We start from the raw sequence: 27,949 nt of genomic DNA on the forward strand, positions 1-27,949 counted from the left end.
CTAAGCCTGTCTCTTTCTGAAAATAAATCATACCTGAACATTTACCTGTGCTTACATGAACTGAGAAATGTCTCATTCAATATCATGAAATGATAATTTTCTAATACACTTTTACTTTTTAATCATTATTTGTCAAAATTCATAACATTTGTTTTGTTTAACTGTATACCGTTAATAACTGCAAAAACTCCCATCAGAGGAAACAATTAGTATTTATGAGACTTATGGACATAAGAAATTAAAACAAATTAAATTTTAATTCATACATTTTTTGTTGCAGAGAAATATGATAGGAATAACACAAAAAATGTTTAAGCATAATGATACTCCACTGGGATAAAATTATGTGAAAGAAGTGAAAGGAAAATAGAAGCTCAAGGGAAAAAGAAATGATGTACAATATTTCTTGTACTTCTAACAAGAGCTTATTCACATATTTTGGTGCCTATCAAAGTCTTATGATATTTAGACCTGAATGGATAATTTAAAACAGTAAGGTGAACTAAGTTTAATGTGGCTCTTGGGATGTAGTTTGCCAGACCCTGGTCTAGATCTAAGAAAGTGATGGAGAAAATGTTAATGATACAGATGAAACTTAAAAATATGTCACGTCTACAGCCACTACATTGTGAACAGAAAAAAAGAAGGAGGAGGAGGAGGAGGAGGAGGAGGAGGAGGAGGAGGAGAAGAAAAACCCCTACTCTTCCAGTATTCCAAAACTATGATCCAATTCCACAAAGAAGTCACACAATGGGTGGATGTGGGAGGTTCCAACACATCTTCATTGTTTCACTCGCATCCAACTTGTTAATATCAACATTCTTGTTGGAATTACACTTGGGGAGCCAGGTGTTATGCCTTTATCAGCGGCACCCGTTGGTGAACTCTAAGTGTGTGATTCCTTGTTCAGTCCATCTTCTTTTTGTTTCTCAAAACCAAATCTGGTCTCAGGGAAGCATCTGCCACCGGCCTGTGCATTTGACTCCTGCTACTGTTCACGAAGGATCAGGTGTCACACTTCGGGATGTGTCCCTCAATGTGGGGAAACACACCTTGGTAGGCTGTTCTGAAATGTGCCTGCAAATGTATCCTCTCTGCTTCTTCGCGCAGGCTCTCCTGCTTGAGCTCCATGGTTTTGTTTCTGTTGTTTCATCCGGACTGAATAATCTTTGCCTTTTAATCCAAGTACTTACATTTAAAGTATATATTGATGTATTAGGGTTTGTATATATCATCTTACCTGTGTTTCTGTTTGTCCCATCTGTTCTATGCTGTTTTCACTCTCCTTTCTTGCGCATAAAAAAAAGAAAATCAACCAAATGTTTTTTTAATCATTTTGTTTCTCTTCTGATTAGCTTGTTAATTATACGTTATTTGACTGTTCTTTTCATGGTTATCCTAGAGATTACAATACAACATGTATCTTGATTTGCTAGACTCTAACATAAATTTGTATTTCCACCAATGCAAGGACTATAGAACACTTTAAGTTTTTTAATTCTCTTCTTGCCTTTTGTACTATTATTGTCATGAATTATACATAATTCTACATACTTTTTTTTAATTTTAAGTAAACTCTGCACCACACGTGGGGCTCAAACTCATAACCCCAAGATCAAGAGCTGCATGCTCCACTGACTGAACCAGCCAGGCTCCCCTCTACATATTTTAAACACCTCAAGATAATAAGTTTTATATCATTCATGTTCATTATATTGATCCCCCTATTTTATGGTTTCTTTCAGTAACAGGGTAATGCTATCCTCATAGAATGAGTTGGGAAGTATTTCTCTCTTCAGTATTCTCAAAGTGTTTGTGTGGAATTAGTATTATTTTTTTTATTAAATGTTTGGTTAAATTCACCAGTGAAGCCATGTAGGTCTGAAGTTTTCTTTGTAGGAAGGTTTTAAACTAGAAATTCAATCTTATTTAAGTTGTTGAATTGATTTGAATAAAGTTGTTCTTTTATTATTTTTCTTATCAATAGGTTCTGTAGTTATGTTACCTCTCATTCCTGATCATGGTAACTGGTGTTTTCTTTTTCTTCTTTTTTTAAATCAGGCTGGGTAGAGGTTTACCTTTTTTTTTCTTCCCTGAAAGAATCAGTTCTGGTTTCATTGACTTTCTCTATTGTTTTTCTGTTTTCCATTTCATTAGTTTTGGTTTCTGTGTATTCTTTTTCTTCCTTCTACTTTCTTTGGATTTGATTTGCTCCTTTTTTTTAGTTTAATTTGGATGCCAAGATCACTGACAGGACTTGAGGGGCAAGAATTCCAGGAAGAAGAGGGGTACACTCTGTACAACTTTTCCTTTCAGTGAGTTTGCTCATTGTAAATGTATCAGGTGCAAGAGCTGAAGCACAAAGCAAAGAGCAGCCCTTGAGAACCCAGGCAGCCAATCAAGTCTTTGCACAAATCCTTCAGGCCGGTGAGAGAATTAGAGACCGGTGCCTACTAATGGGGAGAGGTCCTGGCATAGATCTCTGACTTGCAATTAGCCTCTGGAAGAAAAAATACCACAGGTGTATGGCTAAGATGGAAGTAGAAGAGTATGCTCTACTCAAGTCCAACTTCAAATCAGCTCAGCCCAGATTGGTTTAAAGTCATCTGTCCCTACTCTAATTGCCTGCCAAGTGGAGGGTAAATCTTCTCTGGAAGAAGAAAATATTTGCCGGAGCCTCAAATTGTATCTACAATTTTCATATATAAAATCTGGCATTCAATCAAAGGATTACCACGCACACCATGAGATAAAACCAACTGACCAAAACCAAGGAGTACGACAGACTTTAGAACAGACTCACACATGATACGGATATTGGAGTTATCAGGCATGACTTTAACTATGATTAATATGTTCTAGAAAATATAGGACAAAAGGGAGACTTTTACCAGAGAACTAGAATCAATGATAATGAAAAGAGAGAATCAAATGTAAATTCTCAAATGGATACACATAAATTGCTGAAATTAAAACGTTCAATAGGAATTAAAAAATGAATAGACAAGAAGAGGATTAGTTAACTAAAAGACACATCATCATTAAAAGAGATCCTGAGTGGAGAGAGGAAAGAAGGATGGTTTCATGGGTGTATGCAAATGTTAACATTTATCAAATTGCACATTAATAATGTACTTTATTGAATGCCAATTATTTCTTAATGGAGGTATATCATCTATAATGGAGTAAAAATTAAAGTGGCATCAGATTTATTTTCAGTAAAATCATTTTCTAGACTAGGGCAATACTTGGGGCACCTGTTCTGATAGCACGGAGCCTGCTTGAGACTCTCCCTCTCACTGCCTCTCCCCCTGCTTGCCTGCACATACACCTTCTCTTTCTCTCTCACAATAAACAAATAAACTTAAAAAAAAAAAAAGATTTAGAATAGAACAATACTTTAAAAGTCCTCAGAAGAAAGAATTACCTTTGTTCTAGAAATCTATCTAGCTCAGCTAAACTTGCAATCAAGTAATTAAATAGATCAATGGCTATTTTCAGACATGTAAGTCTCAAGGTATTTGTATCCCATGCATATTTTCTAAGAAACAAAACAACCTAAGAATGTATTCAAGTTAAACAAAAAAAAGTATGAGAAAGACTGAAGCTTCAAGAAAATGATGTGTACCTATGAGTGTGATAAAAAAAAAAAATTCCCAGGTGACAAATAAGGAGCAAGCTTTGAAAGGACCAAGCCCCAGCTGGACCCCAGCAAGCTACCTTCAAAGAAGAAAGTAGATTTTTATCAAGAAGTTAGTATAGTGAAAAAGATGTACTTTTTAATGTTATGGTAAATGTAATACTGTGTATGTTAGAAATAATGCATATATTGATAAGGAAAAAAGGCAATTAAAAGCCTGGAAGGGGCACTCTACAGAAAATGTGAAGCAATTAAAATATAGCATACCTTTCTCCCAGTATAAGAAAGATAATTCACTTGACATGATACTTGGAACATTCTCCCTAAAGAGTTAGTGGCATATGGGAATGCAAGCTGGTGCAGCCACTCTGGAAAACAGTATGGAGGTTCCTCACAAAACTAAAAATAGAACTACCCTACGACCCAGCAATTGTACTTCTAGGCATTTATCCAAGGGATACAGGTGTGCTGTTTCGAAGGGACACATGCACCCCCATGTTTATAGCAGCACTATCAACAAGAGCCAAAGTATGGAAAGAGCCCAAATGTCCATTGATGGATGAATGGATAAAGAAAATGTGGTATATATGTACAATGGAGTATTACTCGGCAATCAAAAAGAATGAAATCTTGCCATTTGCAACTACGTGGATGGAACTGGAGGGTATTTTGCTAAGTGAAATTAGTCAGAGAAAGAAAAAAACCATATAACTTCACTCATATGAGGATTTTAAGAGACAAAACAGATGATCATAAGGGAAGGGAAAGAAAAATAATATAAAAACGGGGAGGGGGACAAAACAGAAGAGACTCATAAATATGGAGAACAAACTGAGGGTTACTGGAGGGGCTGTGGGAGGGGGGATGCACTAAATAGGTAAGAGGCACTAAGGAATCTACTCCTGAAATCATTGTTGCACTATATACTAATTTGGATGTAAATTTTAAAAAATAAAAAATAAAATAAAAAAAAGAGTGGCATAGAATTATGTTTCCTTTTCTGAGGGTCCATTGATACTATTTTACTCTGTAGTTCACAACATTTAGAGTCCTAAAAATTCAACTGACTGGTATTTTTTCTAGGTTTTAGAATACACTTACAAACAAACCAACGAACCCAAAACAAAACAAAAAACAAAAACAAAACACCCAGACACTTCACTGCAGTTACAAAGAATACAAATGCCTTAAATCTCAGAGCTGTGAAAATACTGGGATGCTAGCAGATGTGGCAGGGTAACATAGAAAATAGAAAAAAGAAATGAAAAATTGAGGAAAAAGGGGTCAGAATTGCAGATATCTTTATTTTCTTACTTTACAAAGCAGTGAATCAAAATATATATAGTCTAAATTGGACAGGAAACATATTAAAGTTGAAAAAATAGCCAGTAGAAGAAATAAATTAATAATAAAACTATCAGCCTCATGTTTTAAGATGGAAGAATAAAGAAATCTCTGACTCTGTTATGGACTGAATGTTTGTGTCCCCCACCCGATTCATATGTTCACGCCCATTCCTCCGGTGCAATGGAATTAGCAGATAGGGTCTTTGGGAGGAAATTGGGGTGAGTGGAAGCCCCATAAATGCAGTAACTGCCCCCGTAAGTTAGAGGTTGCTTCCTCTCTCTGCTCTCTACCATGCAAGAACCTAGTGAGAAGTCAGCTGTCTGCAGACTCGAAGAAGGCTCTCACGGGAACCCAACCATGACCTCAGACTTCTAGCCTCCAGAACTGTGCGAATAAATTTCTGATATTTATAAGTCACCTAGTTTATGGCATATTGTTACAGCAGCTGGAGCTAAGACAGAACCTGTTTTTCTAAAACCAATCAGAAATAACAAGGATACAAATGAAATAAAAAGTCTGTCTAGGAGGAATGGGGCAACACTTATAACCTGAACCTTATTATTTATAATAAGAAAGGCTGCCAAGTACAGTGAAAATTAGGTCAAAGAAAGGGTGCCAAGAGACGACACCCATGGCTGCAGATCTCAAGCAGAGTCAACAAGGCACAGTTTTCCAAGTTAGTAGCATACCCTGAGAAGCAGAAGCAATAGTTGCTTGTCTAAAAGAAGGCTGAGGTTTGCAAACCGGTTCTAGAATTCTCCATGACTCCCTTTGAAACCACACAGACATGACATTTTTGCAGGAAAAATTTCTGAAAGTAGGGAAACTAAGGTGAATGGATGGCATTGCAACTACCAATTCTACTCAATTAATATTTTGTAAAGGCTCTCCCCCAGTTCACCTCTCTGCACTGCACACCTGCTGAGTTCTGTGGCTCGAGTTATGCAGATTTTTGTGTTAACCCCCCCCCCCCCCCATCAACTTCGTAGGTATTCAAAATGGTTGGTGCTGATCTGGCTGCATTTCAGGGATGAGACAAGCTCAGGGTCTCCATGCTGCTTGCCATCTTGAATTCTCCTATAAAGGCTCAACCCACACTCACAATACATTCCACTAGACCTTATATATGTAGGGCTTTATTGTAAGTTAGGACTTGTTAGCCCAGAGGTTGTTCAAAGCCTCTGACACCTCTCTCACATTTTCTTTCCCCATATAGGTGGTTCCGAAAGAACTCTGCATTCAACAATGAGAGTGACATAAAAGGAACTACGTATGGTTTCACAACCATATGAATATGTTAAAAAATATCAAAGTGTACACTTTAAATCAGTAGATTATATTATATGTGAATTATATTTCAATAAAGCTTTTTTTAAAAAGGGACTAGGAGACAAAACCATTGCAGGAAAGAAGACAAAAGAAATAAGAAAACAGATTCAACATATGTCAGAAAATGTATCGTGGAATAGCTGAAAATTGTGACTAAGTAACTTCTTATGGATTCAAAGAACTTAGTGAAGTTCTTTGAAAAACTTCAAGTGAAAAAGTGGCCTCCATGAATCAAGAGTTCAAAGCACAGATAAAGGACTGAAGGAAGAAATGATAAGACAACATCGGAAAAGATAAAATTAACCTGAATGAGCCCAGGAAAGATGTAGAAAAGTAATGACACACAGAAATGGAAACTGCAGAAAGAATGAGATATCGTTGAAAACAAGCTAAAGAAATGGAAGACAGGCTTAAAAAGTCAAGTAACATTTTAAGAACATGAAGAACATTTTTTAAAACTCAAAAAGAAAAAAAAGAATTTTATAGAATTATAGGAAAAACTCATATACATAAAGGTTAATGCTCAAGTACGCATTCAGAAGACAGCAGAACAATCAGCACACGAAACACATTCACAGTATAATTCAAGAAGATTTTCTGAAATAAAAAATTTGACTCTATATATTTAAACAGGCACACCATCTTCCAGGAAGAACAAAGATTAATCAGCACTAGAACATGCCCTAATAAAGTTACTGGACTTCAAAGATACGATCATTCAGACAGAAAACCAAATGACCTCAAGGGGAAGAGGCAGAAATCAGGCTGCTTCACACCTCCTTATTTATTTTTAACGTTTACTTATTTTTGAGACAGAGAGGCAGAGAATCCCAACCAGGGTCTGCTCAGCACAGAGCCTACTGCCAGGCTCGAACTTACGAACCACGAGACCATGACCTGAGCTGAAATCAAGTCGTATGCCTAACCCACTGAGCCACCCAGGCACCCTGAGAAATCAGGCTTCTTTAAAGCAGCATTCAACATTGTAGAAATTCACTGTCTTCAAAATTCTAAGGGATACTATGACCCAAGAATTTTATTTCCAGCCAAAGTATAGTTCAAGCATAAAGGCAACATGCAGATGACTTAAAACACACAAATACTTACAGAACACAAATCCTAGGGATCTTTCTTGAAAAAAACTACTAAAAATAGCCTCTGTCAATTGAAAGGCAAATGGAGAATGAAAGTGATTACGTGTCCAATTCAGCAAGTTAGAAAAAGAACAACAGCAATCTGAAGAACAAAAGCAAGAAGATACTAGTAAAGACAAAAACAATTAAAGAATTAGGAAAGAGAAGAACTATAGAACAAATAAACATGTCCTAGAGAATGTTCTTAAATAAAAACAAAAAGGTAAAGATTTAGGAAAGCTGGTCAAACAATATAAATAATAAAGAAAGAAGCACATATATAAATATGAAAAAATGAGTACATAGAAATAAGCATACTTAGGAAATTGAATCATAAGAGAATACATTGTTCAGCTTTATGCAAATATATATAATACATAATTAGGAAAATACAAATTATTAAAACTGACCCCAGAAAAGGAAGAAAATGCAATAGATCAATTTTCAGAAAATTTTGTGAGTGAATTCTAGCAAATCTTTAAGAAATATGTAACTCTAATATTATTTAAATGGTTCTAGACTATAAAAAGGAACAATTCCAAAATCTTTTTACCAATTCAGCATATTACTGAGATAGTCCCAATCCCTAAACATTGCAACTAAAATATCAGCCAACTGACTCTAACATGATTAAGTCAAACTCATACCCAAAATGCAAAGATGGATCAATATTATCTATTATTGTAATGCAACTTAAATATATATCAAAAAAAGAGAAATACTATATGAACATTCCTGTAGATGCTGAAAGGGCATCTGAAAAAAACCCTATCATAAAATAGTAATAGATGAATAGCTTCTTAGCATGAAAAAGTATATATATCATTTCAAAGGCTAGAAACTACATAGTGAAACACTGAGCCCCATTAAAATCAGAAACAAAACAAGGATGTACATTACCAGTATTGTTTAACTTTAGCTACTAGCTGATGTTATTAAAGAAAAGAAATAAGATATATAAAATCAGAAAGGAAAAGGAAGAAAACATTAGTAGATAGGATGATGCTACGGCAGAAAATTCAGAAAAATCAACTTAAAAAAAATCATTATTACCAAGAGTAAGATAATTTAGTCAGGTAGCTGAGCATAAAATTAAACCACAATTAATAGTTCTCCAATATCTGAATGGTTATTTAGAAAATATAACAAAAAATACCCAAGTTACAAAAACAAGAAACATTATAGAATACCTAGGAGTAAATCTAAGACATGTACAAGATTCACATGAAGAAAATGTGGAAACATTATGAAAGGTCATCTAAAAATATTTTAATAAATAGACATATTCTTATAGAGATGATGGAATATGATGGCAATCCTTTATAAATACATATATAAATTGAACTTTCTCAAGAAAAATATTAATACCATTACTTTGGGAATCAAGTGAGGAAAGAGTAATGAGGGAGGAATAGCCCTATCAGACACTAAAAGGTATTATAAACATTATAGTAATTAAAAGTTTGGTATCAGCACAAGAACAGAAAGATCTATGGAACAAAATAGATAGCTAGAAATAGATGCAAATAAATATTGGGATTAGTTTCTGATAAAGTTGACATTTCAAACTAGTGGGCTAAAATGACATATTTAATGAAGAGGATAAGAGAGTAGCCTTCTGGAAAATATGAAATTGGATTCTCTCTTTCACTTACACCAAATTAAATTCCAGATAGATTAAATATTTAAAAGAAAAAATAAACATAAAGGTAACAGAAATGACACATTTGATTTTATAAAAATTTTTGTTTTCTTTATGGCAAAAATTTCCAATTATATTTTTCATTTCCGAGTATTCATTTAGTTTATCACACCTACTTGATCACTTAAAAACTATTCTCCTTCAAATGAGTTGTGTTCAACCTCTTCTCTCACTAAAAGATATTAAATACACTTATTTTATAATCTGTGTCTAATAATTCTAATATGTGAAGGGTTTGTCTCATTCAGCTGTTTTTTCCTGCTGCTTCTTATAGTTACTTGTTTGTTTGCTTTAAAATTTTTGATTATGGTGTCATATTCCTTGAACTTTTCTGAGAGAATTCTCCTACAGAGAAGACTTGCATTCACTCCTGCAGATGCCAAGGGGCACAGTCATTTAAAAAAAATTCTTAGCTTGAGGATTTTGAGATCACTCCAGTAGTATGAAATCAGCAGTGCTAAGCAGCATTTTTACTATTTTTGATAGTTTGTATTTTTCTTCTTTTCTTTAGTTCTAAGTATTTTCTAATTTTCACTTTGATTTCTTCGATTGATATGTTATTTAGAAGTATTTTTAAACTTCCAAACATTTGCCATTTTTATTATTATTTTTTGCTACCCCCAACTACCTCTATGAGCACTCTGCAAGCAAATCTTTTTTTTAATGTTTATTATTTTTATTTATTTATTTTTGAGAGAGAGAGAAGAGGACAGAAAGGGAAAAATCCCAAGTGGGCTCCTCACTGTCAGTGTAGAGCCAGACACAGGGCTTGAACCCATAAGCCGTTGAGATCTTGACCTGAGCCAAAGTCGGATGCTTAACAGACTGAGCCACCCAGGTGCCCTTGCAAGTAAATATCACTACTATCTTATTCAGGCCTTGGTTACCTCTTGCTTGTACTGGAAAAACCACTACACATGATCTATGCCTTTACACTTAGGGGAGAGTGCTTTTTATTCTTTGTGTATTTTTAAAAATACTGTATGTAGTGGTTTGTCTAATCCTCATCTTACAAAATTATTCCAGAGGACAATTCACAGACAAAACCTAGGAGGGATATCAGTGATAAATTGAATCACCTAGCTTCACCTGAAACAATAGAGCCCATTGAATTAGGGCAGTCAAACGTGCTTCCTCTGAGGACACAGAATTGATTTGTTTAATTTCTGAAAGGTCATCTGCCCTGGGAACGGGAAAGGGGATTCTGCATTCTCTTCCATGGTTTGTAACCTCATCCCTGACAGCTGCAGGGACACGTGCAAGAAGAAGAATCTCTCCTTCTCCTCCTCCCCCCCCCCACCCCCCTCCTTCCTGGCATTCACACATAACTGTGTGGCAATTTACTTTTATCACCATGGCCTGCAATGGGCTTTACTTGCTAGGCATCATGTTCTCCACAGAGGATTGCCATGGGAAAGTCTCTCATTCTGAGCCCCCTCAAATAACCAGACCAGGCATTTTTCCCATCTTGGGTTCATCCTTGGATTGCTATCAGTTCATCAACAAGTACTAATGAGTGTACTTATGCATCTGGACTGAATCAGTGTCTATTCTCACTGACTTAGACATTCCCAGTTCGAGAAGGCAAAATACAAGGCAACAGACTTAAAATGAAGCCAAACTCATTGGCTTCCCATGAACTTGTATTTTAATTGCTACAACTGCTTCCTAACATACCTCCTGGACTTCTATCCCTAGCATCACCCCCAATGCACTTTCACATGTCTGTCAGAGCAACTGTCCTCAAATAATGCTGCACATCCCCCTTCCCCACTAAAAATCTTCAGTGGATCCTCTTTCCTTAGAAAATCAGGTACAAATGAAGAGAACCAGGGATGGTGGATAAAAAGGTTAATATAATAAACTCTGTATAATGCTTTCCTCTCTTTTATCAGGTTTTTAATTAACATAAAATTATGTAGTCATGATTATATCAATGTATTATTGTTGGGTTTGTAACATACATAGATGTAACAATAATATAACAATAATAAAAATTTTAAAAAGGGGGGAGGGAATAGAGTTATATAGGGTTGATGTTTCTGTATCTCACTGGGAATAAGTTACTATAAATGTGAAGTAGGTTGATACCTATCATCTTATCTGGTAAGCCTATTGAAACACTAAGAAAATGACTCCAGACAAAGATCACAATTGAAGAAAACTACAGATCAACATCTGTTATGAATACAGATGCAAAAAATTCTCAACAAAAACTAGCAAACCAAATCCAATAATATATAAAAAGATTAATTCACTGTGTAAGTTTGCTATGCTAGAGTTGCCCAAACAAAGTTTCACAATGTGAATGGTTTAAACAACAAAAATTGACTACCTCCCAGTTCTGGAAGCTAGAAGTCTGAAGTCAATGTATTGGCAGGATTGGTTCATTCTGAGGGTGCTAGGGAAGTCTGTTCCAGGCCTCTCCTACTTTCTGGTAGTTTCTAGGTTTGTAGCAGTATAACTTCAGTCTTCATATGACATTCTACCTGTGTGCATGTCTGTGTCCAAATTTCTACTTTTTATAAGGACCTGAGTCAATCAGATCAGGGTCCACCTCAATCCAGAATGACCGAATCTTAACTAATTACATCTTCTACAGCCCTCTCTGCAAATAAGGTCACATTTTGAGATACTGGAGGTTAGGACTTCAACATATGAATTTGGGAGGGGGGGGGCTCATTCAACCCATAACAAAAACCATGACCAAAAGGAATTTATCCCAGGAATGAAAGATTGGTTTAACATTCAAAAATTAATTAATGTAATATACCATACTAATAGAATAAAGGACAAAACTCACATGCTCATCTTAATAGATTCAGAAAAAGAAGTTGAAAAAATTCAATACCCCTACATGATAAAAACACTAAAAAACTAGGAATAGAAGGGGACTCCCTTAACTTGATAAAGCGTATGTACAGAAAATGCACAGCTAAATCATACTTAACAATGAAAGACTGAACACCTTCTCTTTAAGAGCAGGAACAAGACAAAAATATCTACTCTCACCACTTCCGTTCAACAATGTACTGGAGGCTCTAGTCAGAAAAATTACGCAAGAAAATTAGATAAAAGAAATTCAGAGTGGAAATAAAGAAGTAAAACTATCTCATTCACAGAGATAGCATGATCTTATATATGGAAAACCCTAAGGAATCCACTAAAAAACTATTAAAAGTAGTGAGTTCAGTAAGTTTGCAGGACATAAATCAGTATAAAATAATCAATTGTATTTCTATACACTGCAGCCAACATTCAAAAAATTAACATAAGAAAGCAATTCCATTTACAACTGCATCAAAAAGAATAAAATACTTAGGAATAAACTTAACAAAAGAAGTGTAAAACTTAAACTTTGAAAATAGCAAAACTTTGTTGAAAGACATTAAAGACATAAGGAAGTGGAAAGACATCCCATGTTCATGGATTGAAAGACTTAATATTGTTAAGATGGCAATACTCCCCAAAATGGTCTACAGATTCAATGCAATCCCTATCAAAATCTCAACTGGCTTCTTTTCAGAAATTAACACGCTGATCCTAAAATCCACATGCAAATGAAAGAGATCTAGAATAGCCAAAACAATCTTGAAAAAGAATAGAGTTGGAAGACTCACATGTCATGTCAAAATTATTACAAAGATACTGTACTCATGACTGGATAGTACTGCATAAGTACAGTTATAAAGACCAATGGAATAGAATTTACCTACCTGTTTTTAGTATAGAACCCATAAGTCTATGGTCAATTGATTACTGACAAGCGTACCAAGATAATTAAATGAGGAAAGAACTATCTTTTAACAAATAATGCCAGGACATTAAAACAAAATCAATTGGAGCTCTACCTCATTTCATATACAAAAAAATTCAAAATGGATCAAAGACCTAAATGTAAGAACTAAAATTATTAAACTCTTAGAAGAAAACAAATGTGTAAATCTTCATGACCTTGAATTATGCAATGTTCTCTTAAATATGACACCAAAAGCACAGGAAACAAAAGAAAAAATAAATTCAACATGTTATCAAAAATTTTGCTTTTCAAAGGACCCTATGAAAAAAAGTGAAAACCCCACAGAACTGAAGAAAGTTTTTATAAATCATCTATCTGATAAGGGGCTTACATAGAGAATATATAAAGAACTCCTAAAAATGTAGAAGAATAATCTAATTCAAAAGTGGTCAGAGAGCCTGAATAGACATTTCTTCAAAGAAAATATACAAACAGCCAATAAGCACATGAAAAAATGCTCAATATTATTATTTATGAAGGAAATGCAATTTAAAACCACACTGTGAAAGAACTTCACATCCACTAAAATGGCTGTAATAAAAAATACAGATGAATAACAAGTGGTGAGGAGGATGTAGAAAAACAGGGTTTCTTGTTGGAGTAATGAAAATGTTCTAAAGTTCACTGTGATGGTTGCATAACTCTATGAAAATCATTGCTTTGTGCTCTTTATTTAAATGGTGAACTGGGGTGCCTGGGTGGCTCAGTCGGTTGGGTGTCCGACTTCAGCTCAGGTCATGATCTCACGGTTCGTGGGTTCAAGCCCCACATCAGGCTCTGTGCTAACAGCTTGGAGCCTGAAGCCTGCTTCAGATTCTGTGTCTCCCTCTCTCTCTGCCCCTCCCCGGCTTTTTTCTCTGTGTGTGTGTCTCTATCTCTCTCAAGAATGAAAAAACATAAAAAGAAATTTTTAAAAATGGTGAATGATATCTCAATAAAGCTGTTAGCAAAACCCAAACTCAAACAAGACCAAGGTAAAGTTTCTGGAGGCAAATTTGTGATTGCAGACTATTTTCTTTGGTCCTGGCTCTATTCACTGGGGCCAGCAGACAGTATTAGTGAAGAGTTGGCCAAAGCCCAAAGGAACTCTCTTCATCTGTGCTTTGCCTTGAGCAATTTATTTTTAAATAACCCTTTGTCAAATTAGACATACACAGTCTGGTTTTGCATATCCTCTCCTAGGGTTTTTGATGTTTTTATCTTGGGGATGGGGTGGAGTATGGAGGGTATGTTTTCCTCTTTGAAAATGTGATGGGTTAAGGGCCAATTAATTGTCAGTTTTAGTTTTCTTGGCCCCTGACTCATGTCCATTTTCAACTCCAACAGCTTCCAGTATCAATCATACAGGAGCCAAACTCTCCATGAGGCACAGAGATCTCCCCACTGCTCTGAATTTCTAATTTTCTTTCTTTAGTGGAAGTGCAGTCTCTGCTCAGTGTTCTTAGAGGTGCAGGTGGGAGGGAAGTAATCTAAGGGAACCTTGTAAATAATGAACGAATAGGTTCATAGGCTTTTCAGCACCTAGGTTACCCAGTGCTGCCATACATTATGAGGCCAGGGATGGGTAGATGCTGGGGTTGGTTTGCTGGAGAGTTGGCTAAGCAGCTGGGTGAGAGTTGAGCTCTACAAGTACAGAATAGGAGCAAGGGATAACTGGGGGGAAAAGGAGGGAAGGTGGGCATTCATGAGCTAGTGGATCACAGAAACAGTTTGGAAGAAGCTCAATTCTAATGCTCCAGAGGCTGTACTGGACTTGTTTATGCTCCCAGATTCACCCAGCCTCAATAGGTGACCCCTACTCTCATCCTCAGCCAGAGGCTGAGCACTGCAGTTAGTGCTGCTTACTGGAGAAGTGGGGATAAGGACTAGAATTCAGTGTGGCCTCTATCACACTTGTTGCAGTGAGACTCAAAGTAGCTCCAACACAAAGGTCTGACCCAACCATACCTACCTCCTTAGCAATTGTCCACAGAAGGCAACCTAGAAGCATGGGGGAGTCCATGCCTGGTAGGATGAACTGTGACCAGTGCGAAACAGGAGACAGGAAGGAGAAAGCAGATAAACTCCTCCTCTTTCCTACCTTCCTTCCACCCTCTTAACATCTGAGCCACCATCATTCCATATAACTTCTTCAAAGATAACCTGGCCTCTAAAAAGCTGGCAGGGTTTTCTTATGAGGCTGTATGCACATCTCGTTTTGCCCTCTCACTACCTGGACTCATTTTCCCCTTTCCCTTGCTCTTCCTGCCCTGGAATTGTAAACCCCAATAGAACATGAGTACATAAGCTTTTTTCTCATGCTGTTTTCTAGAAAACCTAATGCAGAGTTAATGCAGAGCTTTTTCTCATGCTGTTTTCTAGAAAACCTAATGCAAAGCTAATGCAGAGACCAAGGCCAACCACTGTATCTGGAGGAATCAAGGTAAACAATGGACAACTCAGGTCTGGTGAAGCTGGAGTCAAAATCTGAGGATGTAAGGAATGAATAAAAAGGGGGGAAGGTTCCAATATCATGGATAGCGATGGGAATTCAAGGTTGCTGTCCTGGTGGAGTTTCCAATCAACAGAGGAAGATATTAGTTAAATGCTATTATCACATACATAAATGTATAGTCATAAACTGTGTGTAGGAAGTGAAGGGAAGTTGCATCACACGGTGCAAGGAGAGCCTACAAAAGCGAACTTGATTTAGTCTGGGAGTTCAGTAAGTCTTTTCTGAGAAAATGCCATCTGGGGTGACATCCAAAGGGGTGGGGGTGAGAACAAAGGGAGGCTGCTCCGGGCAAGAGGAATGACAGGACACCTACACAGGCTCTGTGGTGAGGGGGAGCATGCTCAGTTCAGGAGAGCAGAAATGATTTCTCCACAGAGAAAGATGCCTCCCAGCCTTGGTTTTCATACTTAAAAAAAATTTTTTTTTGAAAGAGAGAGAGCACAAGCAAGGGAGGGACAAAGGGTGAGATAGAGAATCCTAAGCAGGCTCCACGCCCAGTGTGGAGCCCGATGTGGGGCTCGACCTCACAACTGTGAGATCATGACCTGAGCTGAACTCAAGAGTTGGGCACTTAATCGACTGAGCCACCCAGGCACCCCTCAGTTTTCATACTTAAAAAAAAAATCTCAACCCACAATAAAGAATGTATTTTACATCTTAACCTAGTATCAATACAAATATACAGACAGACATACCAAAATGGAAGTTTCATTACATGATCTTTATCTTTATGGGGTTTTCCATAATAGCTGTGAACAATGAAACGTGTGTATACTTGGAAAGAGTACTAGCACTAGAACAATGTGCCATGGTGTTCACCACAGAACTGTTCGCAGTGATTTACATACATACGATGAAACATATCAAGGTAGATACGTAGGTACTAACATGGAAAGATGTACGTACTACATTATAAAAAGGTATAGTGTATATAATCTCACCCTGATTTGTTAAAAATATTTATATATGAAGAAGTCTATGTACAGAATAACAGTTGAGAAAAAATATAAACTAGAAAAGGTGGCTACTCCTCAAATTACAGGGGATTTTTGTTTTTCACCAGCTTTTGTATTTCATTATTTGCACTTTTGACAATATTTGTATTACTCTTTCAATTGGGAAAAATAATGAAAATAAAGTTAAAAGAAAATGACCAAAATACCTTCAGATGTTCCCTGAGGGTGCCATTATAGGTGAAGTGAGGTTGTTGGTTTACCAGAAATTCAGTGGTTTTGGTTACCCAAGTAGCAAATTATACCAAATTTGACTCAGCTGGCATATTAAGTTTTAGCTTCATGGAATCATTTTTAACCTTGTGAAGCAAAGAACTTGAACAAACCTTAGGTCTGACTTTCACTGGTGCCACTCTCTTCTTCATGGCCAAGAGATTCAAACCTGGGAAGCAGGTGGGCAAATGTCATCAAGTGATCAAAGAACCATGGCTGGGACTGGAGAAAGACATCCAAAGGCGAGTTGCTCTCTTGGGGAGAACCTCCCCAGTTACTGTGCGCCTGGCTATAAGGAGGTGGAAAGTTCATCAGAAGTGGGAAGCTTTCAGTAGCAGGCTTTTGTCCATCTATTACTTGACTGCTTTTGCAAAATACTACAACAAATCTGGAGACTTACATTTGGCCTCATTACTTAGATAAAACAAGACTCTCAAAACTTGAGACAAAACAATGCTGGGCTATTCCACTGCTCTCCCTCCCTCACCCATCTCTCCCTTCAACACTGCATCTCTAACTTTAGATTTTTCTGCTAGGATTGACCTGTCACATGAGATTGACTATATAGCTGTAACAAATTCTCCAGTACATGAGAGGTTTCCCCATAGTATTTAGATTGATAATTTATTTCCTCTCTTCTGGGATAGACGTTTCTCCTTAAAAATACTGGAGAGGAGGGGGATTATAATCCTTGTTTAGATTCTTGAGATGAGCTAAGAGAATAGCGAATCTTTTCGGGGGTGACATTTAATTTCTAAAAAGGTAATTTTTAGTGCTGACAGGACCAGAGTCTGCTTATCCTACTCTGCCTCTAAATAATAAACTCAGCCTCCACGCACAGAATCATCCTCACCATATAAAATGAGTGAGTGGGAAGAAATCTATATCTTTCTTCCTGTGGAACAGACTGCTTTGGCAATGAGCCCAGTCATTCTGAAGTTCTCCATGATCTGTTATTTAAATCCAACTCATTATGACTGATTTCAGGCAGGAAGCCAAAATGACAAGACTGACTAAATACGTATTTTTGTTTTTTCCATTCTGTCCCTTCTTTCCATCTCTAGTTTTAACACAAGTGCTAACTCCGAGGTCAGGATTAGAGGTATAGACACCTCAACATGAGCACTCCATTAATGCAAAACCAAGTATTCCAAAGGGTCTTTTGGCTGCAAATGAGATGGGATGACACCACATTCTGAAGTAGATAGCAGCCAGGCTTAACTCCAAACCGCCCATGATACTTAACTTAAAATATTCTGTGCCGCAGTTTAAATTCCAACTCCCCATGGCTGCAGACATCCTCAAAAGATATCATATTCATCTTTTGTCTCCAGTACCTGGCATGGGATCTCATGGAGGTATCCAATAAATGTCTTCTAAATGGAACTTTTAGGTCTATAGGCCCATGTTCTATTTTTTCTTGCATTCTACAACCATGGCTGTTCAATCACTTCTTAAAGCTCTTTCTTCTATGTTTGCTTATAGTTCTTTTACAATTTTATCTGGGTTTAACCCATCTGGAATTTATTTTTGTGTACAGCATGTCAATATGATTTTGCCTCAATATGAAATGCCACTTTTAACACACACTAAATCTCCAATGATTTTGTTTTTGTTTTTTTAAAGTAGGCTTCACACCCAGGGAGGAGCCCAATGTGGGCTTTGAACTTATGGTTCTGAGATCAAGACCTAAGCTGAGATCAAGAGTTAGCTGCCTAATGGATTGACCCATCCAGGTCCCCCAAATCCCCACTGATTTTGAATTGGTTATTCTACCGTTTTGTTTATCTCCTGTGCTATTACCATACTGTTTAAATTATGGCAGCTCTTGACTATATTTTATATCTGGAAGGACAAATTCCCTCATATTATTCCCTCATATTATTCTTTTAAGGTATTGTTTTGAATTTTTTTTACATATTCTTCCAAATAAGTTTAGTATTTTTTAATTAAACTGTAAAAAAAAAAATTTTTTTTTTTTTAAATTTTTGAGAGAAAGAGAGGGGCAGACAGAGAGGGAGAAAGAGAATCCCAGGCAGGCTCTGCGCCATCAGCACAGAGCCCACTGTGGGGCTCAAACTCACAAACTGTGAGATCATGACCTGAGGTGAAATCAAAAGTCGGATGCTCAACCAACTCAGCCACCTGGCGCCCTGAAATAAGTTTAATTTTTAGCTTAAGTTTAAATACACATACAAACAAAAGCAAAGCTGATTAGAATAACTAGATTTCTGCCAAAAGTAGACATATATAGTAATTTTTGGAGGACTCATTTTTCTACAATACCATGTCTTCCAATCCAGGAACACGGTATGCCTTCATGCTTTCTGCTTTTATTTTATATTCATTAGTAAAGCTTTACACATTTTGTTCACACTGATCTTGTACATTGTAAGATTATTTCTAGATATTTTACAGTGTGTTGTTGTAATAAATGGGAACTGTTTATTCCATCATATTGTCTAACATGAGTAAGGGAAACTGGATTTTAGAGAACATTTTATATTCAACTATTTTTATTAAACTCTTTTATTAGGTATGTACTCATCCAATCAACATTTATTGAGTACCTGTCACGTGCTGGTATTAAATATAGGGTATTTAAGTACGGCACAACACAGATATATATTATGGAATATACTTTGCTCTAAACCTTCCCCTGCCCCCTCAATAGCTTAAATGAATAAAACTTTTATTTTTCTCACCTAACGTCAAGTCCAGAGTAGGCAGTTCAGGACTGTTGTGTGACTCTACAATGCCAAGATGGATTCGGGAACTTTCTATCTTTCTGTCCAGCAGTCGCTATTGAGTGTTTGTCACTGTCTGACCTCCAGCACTTCCGGCATTCTGTCTGCACTCCAAGCAGGAAGGAGGGCAAGGGTACCGGATAAGAAAAGTATGATAGCTGGTCCTGACACCCACTGTTTCTAGCCTTTCTAGAATCCCACCCCATGACTTTTGCCTACACTCACTGGCCAGAACTACACCACAGAGCCACATCCGTGTCCATTAGTCACATTATCGCTCCCCTCAAATCAGAATTCTTTTAGTAAGGAAGAGGGGGAGAATTCTGAATAGGCATCTAGGCAGGCCCTGCCATGACAAGACAAATTCCTGCCCTTAGGGAGATGTTCAAAGAATTTATACCCACTGGTAATCTTATTCAGTTTGGGGCTGTTAGTACAGTTTTATGCTGCCGATTACCAACTGACACTTCCAGCCCAGCTCTCTTCCCTGAACTTCAGAAAGAGCCTGAAAGAGCCAACTGCTTATTTGGCATCTCCACTTAGATGTCTAGTAAGGATCTCAAACTCAACTGGTCCAAAATAAAGTCCTTCACCCAAACCATCCAACACAGTCTTCTCCATGTCAGTAGATAACAATTTCATCCTTCTGGTTGCTTAGGCCAAAAACCATCCTAGATTCCAGTCTGTCTTACATCTTATATCCAATACACCAGGAAATCCTGTTTGGCTCTGTGTTCATCTTCCAAATATATCCAGAATCCCACCACTCCTCACCATTTCTACCACTAACATTCTTGTCCAAGCCACCATTATTTTATGCCTGCATTACTGTGACAGCCTCCTAAAATCATTATCCACATAGATAATTCTTCCTGAAGGTTCAATTCCCTGACTTCCTCTTTTTAATGTTTATTTATTTTGAGAGAGAGAGCGTGTGAGAGTGAGCAGGGGAGGTGCAGAGAGAGAGCGCAAGCAAGCGAGAGAGCAAGCGAGAGAGAATCTCAAGCAGGCTCCATACTGCCAGCACAGAGCCCAGTGAGGGGCTTGAACTCACAAACCATGACCTGAGCTGAAATCAAGAGTTGGCTGCTTAATCCACTAGTCACTCAGGAGCCCCTTGACTTTCTCTTTTCTAATGATCTTATCCTTGGTCTTCTACCGCTGCTACCCATTCCTGTGATCATCCCCTCCCCTTTTTATAATTACCAAGCACTGCAACCCTGAAAGCTGTAACTTCAAAGTTAAGCTTCCCACTGCTGATGGCCACTCTTTCGCCCATTATGTCCTCTGTTACCTCCACTCTAACATTCCTCCAACTCCATCAGGACCTACAATCATTAATTCTGTGCTTTTTCACTGCCCCTCATTTTCCCATTACACTCTTTCTTAAGGAGTTTAAATTCCATGGTCAACAATTTCTTTGTCCACATTCCCTCAACTTCCTTGCTCTTCTCTCCATTTTACTCACTTGGCAAACTCCCAAACCTGATTAGATCCACCTCACCACCTGTGCCCATCCAGCTGATGTGGTGGAAGAAAATTATATAAGCAAGTGCACTGATCTTCCATTTGCCTGACCCTTAACCTGCAGTGGAACATTTAACATTGACTGGAAGTCACACTCTATTTCCCTAGGCTTTTCACTCTTTTCATCCTTTTCTTTCCTTTTCCTTTCTTCTCACACCTCCAACTCTCTTTACCCCTGATCTTCAGGCTCCTATGATGACCTTCCTTTTTATTTCAATGAGAGAAATAGAAGTGACCCAAGGAGACCTTCTATGAGCTTCCATCATCACGTCCTCCTCCCTATGTCTGGGCCCATGCAATCTTCTCTCTTGTTAAGATGGACACACTGTTTGTATTCCTATTTCAGACCAGTCACTGTGTACTAGATCCCACCCAGTCTCATCTACTCAAGGGTATCATTCCAGCGATTCCTCTCAGTCTCCCGTCTCAAATTTTCCTGTTTTACTAGCTCATTTCCATTTGTACATATTATTATTTCTTCTTAAAAAAATACAAAAACTCTCTCTGGACTCCATTTTCCCCTGCCAACCACGATATGATTTCTCTTCTCGCTTGACAGCCAAACCTCCTGAACAAATTGTCTATATTCAAAATCCCCAATCTAACTCCTCCCACTATTTACCAATCCCATCAGGCTCTCACCCCTACCATTTATCAGAAACAACTCTTGTTAAGGTCAGCAAAATATCTATCTAGTTAACTTCTGGACACCTTTCACATTTCAGTGAAACCCCTCCGAAACATTTTTTGACATTTCTGACTAAGTAAACCACTCTATTACATGCTAGCTATCATATTGCTTATCCTCAATGTAACTTTATATTTGCATGTGATTTCTCAATTAAAGATTCTTTTTTCCTCAATAGACTCTAAGCTCCATAAGGGCAGGGATAAGGTCTATTTTCCCATCATAACTGTATGGTCAGTGTCAGGAGGCCACCAATAAATTTTGGGAGAATTAATGCTTTATTACAATCATGCCCATTTTAAACTTGGGAAAAGGAGGCCCAGAGAAGTAAAGATACCAGCTCAAAGTCACATTGTGGATTATCAGTAGGATAGGGACTAGGATTAGTTGAACATACTGACCACCAAGCGCCATGCTACTTTCTAGGGGTACATGATGAATGAGACATGCCCCACTTTTCCCAGTGTAGGCCTTATAGAGCTTCCACCATGTTTGGGCTGGAAAGGACCAGCCACGCAACCCAGTTCAATATCAAGCTCTTCTTGTGTCTACAAAGGCTTAGCTACCAGGTCAACAGAGATGCTTCAAATGCTCTGGTTCCTGCATTTAAAGTGGCCAAGGAGAGGACCTCTTCCCCAAAAGCATCTGTTTGACCATATATGGTGATAGATGTTAACCATAGATGATGGTTATAGATTTATTATGGTAATCATTTTGAAATATATGCAAATATCAAATCATGTTGTACACCTGAAACTAATATGATGTTATATGCCAATTATGCTTCAATTTAAAAAAAAAAGCATTTTTTTTAAAATTACATTGCAGGCTTCAGAATAAGACTCTTTGGGTGCATATCACTCATCACTGATCTACAAATTATGAACCAGGAAGAACACTGGAAGGAGTAGGAAGGTCAACTTAAAGTACAACATTAAGATCCATTGTCTCTTAAAGACCAGTAACAGAGAGAAAAGCATTTCAGAAATGAAACTGTCAGGAAAACAGGCCTTCAGTTATACAACTTTTAAGGGACCTACTGCCTTAAAAAAAATCTACGTACAACAGTTGGAAGACTGCATATTTTGAGACTGGCAAACTACCAGGCAGAACTATCAATAAATGCAGTCCAATTTACCACTTTGTAAGGGACTGTATTACTAAGGTGATCATATGACTTATTATGCACAATGGGACAGTTTGGGAATAAAAAAGAAGCACTATGAAAAATCATACCAGGACAAATGAGTATTTACTAGGACTGTTCCAGGCAATAAGCGCAGGACTGGTTACCCTCTTTAGGAACCATCTTCCACCCATTACACATGGAGAAAACCAGGTATTCATTCAGTCATGCAAATGACTCCATTAAGCAAATCAGCCAGAGCAGCCAGAATGGACAAAACACCAGTCTAGTATGGGCTCTATTTAAACAATTTTGACCCTGAATGGGCATGCTAATACTCACCATCTCCACTGAACAAAAACAGAGTTAAGAGTCACTTGCTTTATCTACTTGTTTTTCTTGCCCCTTCATACCTGATCTATAGTCAGTCTTTAGGAAGGCCATTTCTTCCCCCCTTTGAAGTTTAATCTGAATGCTTAAGAAAGAATATATACCCTTCTGTGCTAAGCAAAGTCAAACCGAATGCCATCCTTCCAATTTCCAGAGGCTTCCCATATGTGCCACATCTTTAATCAAGATGTACTCCTAGGTCATTCACTGAGTTAACATAACAAAAACAAGATCACCAGCCACAGAACTTTATTGTAGGGGTCGATACATATATCCTTCTCAGAAATGTTTTGAGCCATTCACTTGATGGTTATGAACACATCAGGATCTAATTGGCCTATTTTTTATTTACTTGGCAAGAGAAAATCATGAATCAAGTCCAAAAGACCTGATTTAAAAAAATCTGTAAAAAAGGGAGGGCGAAACACTGCCCATCCTTCTATGTCAAGAAACATCGTACAATTCAGATGAAGAAAGCAATTCCGTACAAGTCCAGCAAGGCAAGCTGGCAAGTAGAAATGAAACAATTTGTTATACAAAATGCAAAAGGAGTCTAAGATGAAGTACAAAAAATAAGATTTGGGTCAAAAAATCATTACTAAGTAAAGACCATAAGGATGTCTATTAGTTGTTTTCTTTAAGGGGAAAAGAAATTGAGCTGTTACTTTTCTATTTATTCAGAAAGAAAAATAAGGAAAGCGTTTGAAAAATACTTCTGATATTGAGTGAATTCTTTCTCACCTGCTACCTAGAATTCACAAACATCTGACTTATTCTTGCCCACCTGTAGAAATGAGGAAATAAAATCAGTATTTGACTTTTAGTACGACACTCACAACACCCGAATGAGGTCCAGAGTAATCCTAGATCGGGGGATGTCAATGTTGAGTACTTGGACTTCCACTCTTTCTCCAGGGCCCAGTCCAAGACTCCTTCTCTTCTTTGTTTTAGAAAGTTTTGCTTCTGTTACATTTCGTATGGGAATCAGCCCTGATCTCCCCACTCCTATATCTACAAAAATTCCAAACAGAGTGGCATTCTCGACTTTGCCTGTGAGAACTGTCCCAACCTGCAGGTCTTCCAAGCAGACTATGCTTCTCTTGAAATCAGGTTTATCAAAATCTACAAGGAAACAGGAAAAAAAGACAGCGTAAATAGTAGGTCCTGTACCTCCTAGACACAATATGCATTAGTAAATAAGTATTTACCACGTGTCAGTTACATGCTGGACCAGGAGTAAGCATTGAGAGGGGCCACGAAAGAAGCTGAAACGCAGGCCTGCCTTCAGGGAAAATGTATCTCAGCTGGAGAAGCAGCATTCGCATAGTAGGAACGGTCAGGAGAATTTACCTGAACACTTTTTTCCCTCCAAACTCTATCTTGCTAACATGCAAACATTAGCAGTACACACAAGGACCGAGAAGAATAGACGGTCTTGTGTTCCTTTTTATGAGGAGGTGATAGGAAAACATCTTTGTTCAATGAATACACAAGGCCAAATGACAAACACTGAGAAAAGTAAGATCTTCCCTGACAGAAGATGGGGAGTTTTCCCCCCAGTTCCTGAATTCTCAAACTGGTTACAGGTGGTAGAAAGTATGTCAACATTTGGTCAAGTGTAGATGAAATTAAAATGCTCTCCTCTCTCATTTCCCTCCATGAATCTGGGATTCAGGAATCAATTTCCCTCCATTTTGAATATATTTACCCAATCAAAAACTTAATAGATTCTTGACTATCTATGGCTCGGAAACCCAGATCGGCCAGTACCTAATCTTCTTTCTCCTCCTTCAATTCAACTCATCAAACATATATCAGCTCCTGTCCACACACTCTGCTGGGTGCTAGAGCTACAAAGATGAAGACACACAGATCTCTGCTCTCAAGTTCCTCACAGCCCTCTTTTCTTGTTCGCCCCGGTGTATGTGTACAGTGTTCGTTAACACCGTCCTCCCAAAAAGTGGGTATTAAGCGTGCCAAGGAATCATGGCTCTAGTAAAAACAACAACAGAGGTTTCATGAGGGAGAAGGGTAGAAATAAAAGTCTAAGTGGGACTCTGGGGTTATCTGTGGATTCCATTTTCCCATGCTCTTCTTGGCCCCCTTTCCTAGGATTACTGAATGTTGATTCTAATAACAAAGAACATTCTATGCTTGGATCTCCTTTTACCAAGGCCTCATTTTCCCTCCACCCATCCCACTTCCTTTTCCTCCACAGCTGTTGGCTTGATCCTGATTACTTGTTAAAGCTATCCTTTACAGTTGTACTAACAACTGGCCACCTCTTGGTTCCCCTCCCCCAGTCCAACCATCCTGAAATCAAGTTTGTTTTTCTTTTTTTAATTTACCTTTTGCCTGTAAAACAAAAAAGCCCTCTTTAAACCTCAAATCTCATTTTCCTCATAAAAAAGGAATATGCAAAAATGAATTGATTCTTTAGATTTTCCCCTGACACCGAAGCAGTGGATTCCAGAAGCAAGAAACCTGTTGTAATATTACACTGGGCAGCGACTGTGTCAAAGCAAAGTCAAACTGAGTCATTGATCAGGATCAGAGGTAGGATGGTCTTGAGGTCTCACAGGCGTTGTTTTTATGCTTGGAAATTCTTTTTTCTTACAGAGGTTCAGCTGCCACAGATTCCCCAAGGGTTCCTGATCAGCTGCTTAGTTTAATTTTGCATGGAAAATCAGAGTCAGGAACTACTTAACATGTTCCTGAAGACAGCCTGGGCCACTGAGAAATCAGAAAATCCTCCATGTACCAGGCAAACATTAACACTTTGATGGCCAAGCCTACATAGTCAGTCTCCTGTCACTGGGCTGCTTCTGACAAACCCAATTATAGGAACTAACTAGCAACCAGAGTGTTAATAGAAATAGAACTGATCACGCCACTGAGAAAATAGAAGACGGGATGGGTACAGGGAAAGAATGTGGCATCAAGGAAGGGAATATTTTTGAGAAGACGGAGAAAAGAAAAAATGTTAACATTTATAAATACTGTAATGAGGAAATATCCAACATACTAACTGCCTCTTCTCAAGTATGACTGTTTGCCTTCCCTCTTGGGGATATTTTTAGTATTAAAATAAAAGTTTTCAGACATTTTGAGAACTGTGACTTACACTAGGGCAAAGGTCAATTCCAAAGTGAGTTTAAAAGAGACTTATTTGAAATTTCACTTGTCACACTGATAAAACACTGCAGTAACTGGTAAGCTTGGTCCAGAGCCCAGGTTTTCTGCTCACTAAGGGCATGACAAGGTGAGGACCTCTACTTAGCAGCTGGTTGTTTAATTGAACCATATAATCTGAATGTCGATCTTTGCTCTTAGTCTACAATGTAACTAGGATAATGGAGCAATCGACACCAAGACAGAAAAATGAAGACGGACAAGAAAACCCAGTACAGGAGGCCTGCAGCTAGAGAGAGAATAGTTCCCAGTCTTCTATACGTGGTGGTCCTAGGCATACCAGCCTCGTATGCCACCAGGTTTGAGAACTGCTGCTCTCCCTAGTATCCTGCTAAACAACAGAGAATTCACATACAAGGACATCAGGACTCCAAATGAAGGTGGATCTGTCTACTGAAACATCCACTTTGGACGGACCACCCTGGGGTCTCCTACATTTTTGTCATACATCTTACTGTGTATTTTTTCTCTAACTTAAAAAAAAAAAGTAATTTCTGACTTACAGAAAAGTTGAGGGAATAGTATAACTCACTGGGTGAGTTTTTCTTCTTTTTTAAGTTTATTTATTTTTTAGTAAGCTCTATACCCAATGTGGGGCTTGAACTCACAACCCTGAGATCAGGAGTCACTTGCTTTTCCGACTGAGCCAGCCAGGCACCCCTTATTGGGTGTGTTTTTAAACTCCTTTAAACCTTTTCAAAGAAGCATGTCTAACCCCCTCAACAGAGCCTAACTCAGACTGAAAAGAGTCAGGCCCTAAACATGGTGTCATAAAACTGGTTATGATACAAGTACAGATTCATTTAAATCTGTGCTTCCTATTCAAACTTCTTTAGGAAGTAGGTCACTTGATCCCTTAATTCTTTTTCATCGGGTCATTGCTCTCAACAACTATGGCTGTTCCCTCACCATCTACCTATGCTGAAAACTGAGAGCACTTTTAATTAGAAGGAAAATCAACAGAGAGATAGTATCTTATTTGTTCAGTGTGTTCGCTGACACAGAATCCAGTAACCTGGAAGGCTGTAATTTAGGAAGAAGATTCACTTTTTAGTTTATGAACTGAATGCCTCACCTTGGACTTCTGGCTCCTACGAGATAAGAGCTTACAAAAGGATTATGAAAAATGTGTGCCTCCATGCACACAGCAGCCAGTGTGTGATGCATTTAAGTCTAGTGTGATGGAAAATAAGCATGGGATAAGGAGTGGGAAGACAGGGCTTCTAGCTTTGGCTCTGGATACTAACTACCTGCAATGACTTTGAAGAAAGGTCACTGTGCTTTAGTTTCCACACGTACAGAATGGAGAATAATATCCGTTTTTGCTTATGGCAGAGGTTTGTTGTGAGGGCCACGGGAGATAACGTGAGCTATACAAGTAAAAGGTGCTGTTATTCACGTTTAATTATTTACCTGTTCGAAAGTCAAAGCTCTCAGGCTGGCTGAGACCATCTATGATGACCTGTAAGGTGTGAACTGTTGTTTGCAAACTTTCTGCAATTTTCTCTATGCCCTCCTTTTCAAGGAACGAATTTATTTTTTGCTCCATTTCAGGCTTTCCAATCTCATACAGCGTCCCTCTGATGAATGACAAAAACCTGCAGGGACA

The 27,949-nt window shown here is 37.8% G+C and overlaps 1 protein-coding gene across 7 annotated transcripts in view; it reads right to left on the minus strand.

The window, feature by feature from the left end:
• Window positions 1–682: 682 nt before the first annotated feature.
• SRBD1 (S1 RNA binding domain 1) overlaps window positions 683–27,949 on the minus strand; it is a 220,176-nt gene continuing 192,909 nt past the window's right edge. For 2 of the 7 annotated variants that reach the window (XM_053890656.1, XM_053890657.1), the window contains exons 20-22: window positions 27,754–27,938; window positions 23,985–24,270; window positions 16,147–16,959 (exon numbers count right to left, since the gene is read on the minus strand). In XM_053890656.1, coding sequence (XP_053746631.1) covers window positions 16,785–16,959; window positions 23,985–24,270; window positions 27,754–27,938 — 646 coding nt within the window. In that variant the 3' untranslated portion in view covers window positions 16,147–16,784. Of the gene's footprint in view, window positions 1,290–16,146; window positions 16,960–18,983; window positions 19,522–23,380; window positions 24,271–27,753; window positions 27,939–27,949 lie in introns of those variants that run through there. The other 5 variants (XM_019469106.2, XM_019469033.2, XM_019468785.2 and 2 more) reach the window with 4 other exon arrangements.

This window comes from Panthera pardus, unplaced genomic scaffold (assembly GCF_024362965.1).
Source record: "Panthera pardus isolate Hobbes unplaced genomic scaffold, ASM2436296v1 HiC_scaffold_25, whole genome shotgun sequence".
NCBI classification, from domain to species: domain Eukaryota; kingdom Metazoa; phylum Chordata; class Mammalia; order Carnivora; family Felidae; genus Panthera; species Panthera pardus.